Here is a 7500-nt window from a genome sequence, read left to right on the forward strand (position 1 = left end):
CACACCCAACTGTATGCTCAGTTATTGGTAAGGTACTTTGTGTGTTACTGACCAAGGGATGCATTTGTTACACACTGGATATCTTAACGAGTCTGTTCTACAGTTTGACTAACAGTTTTGTTGTGATTATTCCAACTATTGATATGTGTTACTTTCTATAGCTGTAACTGTTAATATCCCTTCTTGAACTAATTCTAATCAAAAGACTTTTGTTCATAAATTTGAAATTTAAAGCAAGGAAGAAGAGGGGGGAAAGTGGTGTAAGAGATCCTTATTTACTGAATTACCAGCTTTATTCAGCTTTTTTTTCTTCTACTTCTTCTTCTTTCTTTTCTTTTTTTGGTGATATTAGTCAGGGTCTTTCTTTTGCCTGTATTGGCATTTTGGTTTAAAAAAAAAATCCAAAGACAAATCTGTAATGGGCTCAGGTATTGTATTAATCTGCGTAATGTGTATGTCAAAAGGATAAAAAGTACTAATTTTCTTCATTTTTTTTTTCCTTTTGTCTTTTCTTCTGTCAAGGATCTCACAAACTTTGAAGTAAAATTAATAATAAATCTCTGCTTTTTAAATATCATTTCTATTTGAATTCACTTGATGTTTGAATTTATAAATGTACAAATCTCATTACACAAAGAGCTGTCTTAAGGAACTAGGTCATGTTGTATATTCTATTTTATTTGAAATTACTTTTTGTCTGAGAAAAAAAAAAAATGTTTGCTGAGGTGCTTTGTGTTATGTAGTGTGAAATAAGGGGAATGGCACACAGCTAATGCTAACATAATACAGCAAACAACTTGGGGGTATGGAGTAATATTCTGCATGAGAAAAGAGAATGACTTTAGCTAAGAGAAATTGCTGTTGACTTTAGAGTACTAGTGTGATAGTGTTGTGCTTTTTTGTGTGAAGTAATGTAACATAGGTTGGTGATGGTGTTTTTTCTCTCTCTCCTCTCTCTCTCCTCTCTTTCTCCCCTCTCTCTCCTCTCTCTCTCCTCTCTCTTCTCTCTCTCCTCTCTCTTCCTCTCTCTCCTCTCTCTCCTCTCTCTCCTCTCTCTCCTCTCTCTCCTCTCTCTCCTCTCTCCTCTCTCCTCTCTCCTCTCTCTCTCTCTCTCTCTCTCTCTCTCTCTCTCTCTCTCTCTCTCTCTCTCTCTCTCTCTCTCTCTCTCTCTCTCTCTCTCTCTCTCTCTCTCTCTCTCTCTCTCTCTCTCTCCTCTCTCTTCTTTCTCTCCTTTCTCTCTCTCCTCTCTCTCCTCCCTCCCTCCCTCCCTCCCTCCCTCCCTCCCTCCCTCCCTCCCTCCCCCCCTCTCCCTCTCTCCCTATCTCCCTCCCTCCCCCCTCCTCCCCCTCTCCCTCTCCCTCTCCCTCTCCCTCTCCCTCTCCCTCTCCCTCTCCCTCTCTTCTCTCCCTCTCTTCTCTCCCTCTCTTCTCTCCATTTTTTCTCTTTTTTACCTACCCATTTCTGCCATTCCTCATCCTTTTATATCTATTTTGCCAATCTTCAGATGTTTTCTATACTGATGTACCTTTGCATATTATGAGCAGTTGAGTTATTTAGGATTCATGTTGATTATTCAGTAAATCATCTCCATGTGTCATGATGCAACAGTTTTTCTTTCTCTTGTTCCTTTGTTACTGTCATTACCATTGATTTTATTTTGTCATGTTGAGTAAAATTGTAATTCTCAAGTATTGATGAACTATTACATAGATTAATTTATGAATTCATTCATTCATTCTTTTAAGTATCCATTGTCTTTAGTATAAATGCATTTTTTATTATTTCATTGTCACTTCTAATCCTGTACTCATCCAAACAGTGCGGTTGAAGCGTCATTTCATGTGGCGTAATCACCTGTGCCTGGTGTTTGAGCTGTTATCCTACAACCTGTACGACCTCTTGCGTAACACCAACTTCAGGGGGGTTTCACTCAACCTAACCCGCAAGTTTGCGCAGCAGTTGTGTACAGCACTTCTCTTCCTGTCCACGCCGGAGCTTCAGATCATTCACTGTGATCTCAAACCTGAAAATATCCTGTTGTGCAACCCCAAGCGAAGTGCCATCAAGATTGTGGACTTCGGCAGTTCTTGTCAAATGGGGCAAAGGGTAAGTGGCATTTCTTGATGCAGAGATGGTCTTTGTTTTTATTGAAGAAAAAGATCTGTTTCTTATCATTTAAAGTTTTGAGATCTTCATAGCAACAACTTTTATGAGGGAGAAAATATGGGAATAAAGAGATTTGGTGAAAGAAGATTGTGAAAGTTTTATCCCCCTCTTACAGATATACCAGTACATTCAGTCAAGGTTTTACCGTTCCCCTGAAGTGTTACTGGGAATCCCATACAACATGGCCATTGACATGTGGAGTCTAGGCTGTATACTTGTGGAGATGCATACAGGAGAACCTTTATTTTCAGGGGCCAATGAGGTAAGTGTGTCGCATTTTATACAAACAGTTTCTGGCTTGGCTGTTTTATTATCATTATTACTTTTTTTTTTTTTTTTTTTTTTTTTTTTTTATACCTCTAAAAGATTCGTTTCTCAAATAATTGCTGTGTATATACAGCAGTATGTATATTTTTAATTTATTTTATTTATTATTATTATTTCTTTTGGCTTCATCAGCAAAGATAAACAGCTTTACATTCTTTCTTAGAATAATTACAGTTTATTGTATCCCCTTTAATATTTGATCATTTTGGGAGTGCCCATCACTAAGTCTCAGCAGCTCACGTACTTTCCTTTGTAATTGGACTGTTCTGAAGCTGTAGTCTCTTCTGCAGGTGGACCAGATGAACAAGATAGTGGAAGTGTTAGGGATGCCACCAAAGCACATCCTCGACATGGCGACTAAAGCACGACGCTATTTTGATAAGTTACCTGATGGGACCTATATTCTAAAGAAACCAAAGGATGGCAAGAAATACAAGCCGCCAATGAGTCGTAAATTGCGGGACATTATTGGGGTAGAGAGCGGCGGTCCGGGCGGGCGGCGCTTGAATGAGCAGGGTCACTCAGTCTCGGATTATCTCAAGTTTGAGGATCTGATTAAGAAAATGCTTGATTATGACCCAAAGACACGGATCACTCCATATTATGGGCTGCAGCACAATTTCTTCAAACGAACGAGTGACGAATCCACAAACACGAGTAACTCCACCAGTCCAGCAATTGAACACACGGTGGCCTCCCCAATCAACCATTCAACCTCACAAACTGGTTGGTCAAACTCACGACTTCTTTTATGATATACTTTACTTGAAGGTGTAGCCTATACTATGGTAATTGAGTGTAAACTTGTAGATACTGCCATAAAAACAGTCGACCTGTTAGTGTATTGTCATTTCTATTTCACATTACCAGTAGATATGTAATATATGAGGCTTTGTAAATGACAGTTTCTTGTCCTCTTTTTTTCTTTTTTTCCATTGAAGTAGAAATTATTAATTTGTAATAGTTTTGTTATTTTTCGTTTTATTATTTATTTATTTTTATTTATTTTTTACTTTTTTTTCAGTGGTGGTGTCGGGTCGTGCACGGTCAGACCCTTCGCACCAGCACACTCACACAGGGCACTCTCATGGGGCTATGGACTGTGAGGTGTTTACTCATCATGCAGCTCATCCTCCCCACTCTGCCCACCATCCCCGCCACGTGCACCCATACCATGCCCACCGTTGTCGACCACTGGACCCTCGCCCTCTAGATGCAGCCGGACGGCCCCAACCTCAGGCTACGGCAGCAGGCAGCGTAGCTGCTGCCGGAGGATCCTTGCCACCAACGGCAGTGTATGCAGCTCACCCATATTTGCCGATGGCACTGGACTGTACCCAGACCGGCTCTGTGAATCTGCCCTTGGCACCTAGTGGTGGTAGTAGTGGTGGTGGTCCACCCCAAGCATCCTACCAGTATCCTGGCATTCCCTCCTTCCCACCTTCCACTTCCAGTAGTAGTGGAGGCAGTGGAGGACAAGGAAGCATGGTCGGGTATAGCTACCCTGGTGGTTCTCTAGTGCCGGTTGTGTCAGGAGGCCCCAGTGTACTGTATGAAGGGGCACGCCCACCTGGGGGTCATCTTGAGCAACCACAACCGCTGCCCATGTCTCAGCAAGGTGCAGCAGGAGCAGCAGCAGTGGCAGCAGGAGCAGTGCGGGTGGGACAAAGACAGAGCAGCAGTGGTGGAGGAGGTGGAGGAGGAGGAGGAGGAGGTGGAGGAGGTGGAGGAGGTGGAGGAGGTGGAGGAGGAGGAGCAGGAGGAGCAGGAGGAGGAGGTGGTGGTAGTGGCTCAGGAGGGGCTGGTGCAGGGGGTGAGGACAGCCCCATGGTGGTGCAGCACAGCCCCCTGGCCAGTCATTAACCCCTGGGCTGACCTAGCAACCTGCTCAACAGTGTATTGTAAACAGTGGGCAGCCAGGCTTAGGACAGCTAGGAGTAAGTGAGCCTGGGCCGAGACAGCGCAGGGCGGGTGGGCACATTGTGGTGCAGGACCGTGTGTGCCTGTGTGATGTGAGCCTGTAACACCCAGAGTGGAGGCTGGCGGGGAACCACCCATGTTTCAGCGCCGCCGCCCCCCGGCCCCCCTCTCTCTCCTGCCACTGCTTTTATCTTGTTATTTATTATTCTGGTGAGGAGGGACTGGCCAAGGGCCGCCCTGCATCTGGCTGCCGGGCTGCCCGGGGGCCGGGCCGGCTGCGTTGGCTAATCCAGTCTCAGGAACTCCCTCCCCCCACCGCCACCACCACATCTAGACTACCACTTCCCTTACCCTCATCAACACTCCTCAAATAATGCCATCACTACCACACCCATCAATAGATCACCACCAGCATATTGCCTGCCACTGATGCATTGATAGTGCAGTAAACCCCTCCTTTTTCCCTTTGTCTGTCTGATATGCATAACGTTCATAACTCAGTATTCAGTGAGTGCATTTTGGATTATTGCACTCCAATATCCTCCTACTACTTTTCCCAACCTTTTTCTGATCTTCAGTCTTGCAGAAGCACTTATCATGCAGAAAAAACACCTTCAGAGCAACACTGGTTCAGCTGGCTCCTCTCTCACAACAGAAATATTACACATAGTGAGCCAGTTCAAAAGTGTAGACAACAAAAAAAAAATAATCATGAACCGTTTAGCCTTGTTCTACATTGAAAAAGTCATTGTTAAGTGAGATAAACAGGCATATTTCAATATTACAGCAACACAAACATTGATCTCATATTTGGCAGCTTAAACATTTAAAAATCTTCAGTAAAAAAATATTAAAATTCACTAACCAATGGTGATACAGAGCACCCGAAATCTAAGCATTTATCCAGTTTGCTCACATGTGAACAGGCAACAACCCACAAAAAAGAAACATTCAGCTTTTCTTACATGTAAACAGTCATGCATATACAGTTGTTACAATTTCCTTTCCCTGACATTCATCCCTCCCACAAAAGCATATGGTGTAACTTTCTTCTACACCTCATTGAATGTATCATTCGTACAGCAGGATCCTATATATGCAAGCAGCTGGTGCATTTACAGCTAAGTTTTGTGCATCCTGCTGATGCATTACATAAATCACATCTCTTAGGACAATGAGTTCTGTTCATGTTGAGCCAGTTTCCCCACTAAACCAGCTGCTACAATTTCCAAACAGGAACTGTCAAACACCCATATCCAAGTGTAGTATCAGTCATCAGTCATCCCATCCCCCTCTCATTCCATCCTACACAACAACCCCACCCTGCACATCCAGCTTCAGGCCAGCTGGACTCTGCTCAGTCTGATAGCAGCTTGTAGCATTTGTAGAGTATATTCCAATCTGTACTTCAAAACCATAAGTATCAAAATACAGTCATAAATTATCTCTTTTTTTGTTGGTTCATGCTGAATCTTCAATTTTCAACTGCCCTAATTCCCTATCAACATCATGCCAAAGACCTCAGCACACCCTTCATTCCTCTTGACGTTTCCTCACCAGTTGTCTACAGTTTGTGATCTGGGGGACCCACCATTGGCCGTCATGTGTGGTCGCTATTTTATCACTGTCTTATTTCTCTTTTTTTAATGATGGAGGATTTGCTCACTTTTTTTACCTTTGCTTTTATATAATTTTTAAGGAAATGACGGGGTAATTTCTTTTTATATACAGTGGATTCCATAGGTATTGGTTTTGACTAAAACCAAATTGAACTTTTTTTTGTTTTTAAGGAAGTGGATAGTCTCAAATAGAAATAACCGAAATCCAATTTTGGTTTCAGTGTTGATAGACTAGTTTGAATAATTAGCAAGTTTGCTAACACAGTTTTATTCTGCTCTGTTCAGATGGAAGAAACAGAATTAATTTCACTTGTTGGGGTCAAAACTTTGATACATATCCCCCTCTCAATTTTACACTTGATATAAGCAACAGATTGCTGAGTTTGTGGACACTTCACAGAATCATGAAAGTGAGAATTATGTTAAAAGTATTTTCATAATTGAATTACTATTTTTAATCTTGTTAAGAAACACCAAAGTCTCTCTCTCTCTCTCTCTCTCTCTCTCTCTCTCTCTCTCTCTCTCTCTCTCTCTCTCTCTCTCTCTCTCTCTCTCACACACACACACACACACACACACACACACACACACACACACACACACACACACACACACACACACACACACACACACACACACACACACACACACAGACACTCACACACTCACACACTTACACACACTCACACACAGACACTCACACACTCACACACTCACACACTCACACACACACACGCTCATGCTCACACACACACGCTCACACACACACACACACGCTCACACACACACACACACGCTCACACACACGCTCACACACACGCTCACACACACACACACACACGCTCACACACACACTCTTATAAGAGAGGGAAAGAATAATGTGTATATTATGAATTAAAAAGACATGCAAATTTATATTATTACTCTTCAATTAATTGTGCAAGAATGATTATGCAAGGGAACATCAGGGGTCTGAATTTGAAAAACGCTAAAAATTATCTACCAATTTTTATGGCTTTGTGATTATGTTCACAAAAAGTATTTGGCCACAATTTGCATTATTTTCTATCTTTCCCTTATTCTCCTTTCTATTTTCTTTTCTCAAGGGAAAAGATTATCCCATAGGAGAGCTGCAATAAAGTAAAACAGATTTAGAAATAATGATAAAGGCAATGAAAACAAGACCATACCAATGGAAAAATCAGGGTTTACCCCCCATGTTACCTACTGATTTCTGTGTTGTTGTTGTTTTTTTTCACATTTTTATCAATTTATTTTATTTTGTATTAGGTAAATTTTGTTCTTATGTTGCATCTTTCCCTTAAGTGCTGTTTTCATGAATGGTGTTCGTCACAGGGCATTTATTCTCTGGTTTGTCATAACATATAAGGCACATCCGTCAGTATGTCGATGCTGTCGAAATTAGATATGTCTGTGTCTGGATGAGAAGCAAACTTCACTAATTTGC

The 7500-nt window shown here is 42.1% G+C and overlaps 1 protein-coding gene across 2 annotated transcripts in view; it reads left to right on the plus strand.

Moving 5' to 3' along the window:
• LOC125042793 (dual specificity tyrosine-phosphorylation-regulated kinase 1A-like) overlaps positions 1-5915 on the plus strand; it is a 63119-nt gene extending 57204 nt beyond the window's left edge. For both annotated transcript variants that reach the window (XM_047638684.1, XM_047638685.1), the window contains exons 6-9: positions 1820-2106; positions 2282-2428; positions 2784-3219; positions 3518-5915. In XM_047638684.1, the coding sequence (XP_047494640.1) occupies positions 1820-2106; positions 2282-2428; positions 2784-3219; positions 3518-4356 (1709 nt within the window). In that variant the 3' untranslated portion in view covers positions 4357-5915. The remainder of the gene's footprint in view (positions 1-1819; positions 2107-2281; positions 2429-2783; positions 3220-3517) is intronic.
• Positions 5916-7500: the final 1585 nt, after the last annotated feature.

Source organism: Penaeus chinensis, chromosome 32 (assembly GCF_019202785.1).
Source record: "Penaeus chinensis breed Huanghai No. 1 chromosome 32, ASM1920278v2, whole genome shotgun sequence".
NCBI classification, from domain to species: Eukaryota; Metazoa; Arthropoda; class Malacostraca; order Decapoda; family Penaeidae; genus Penaeus; species Penaeus chinensis.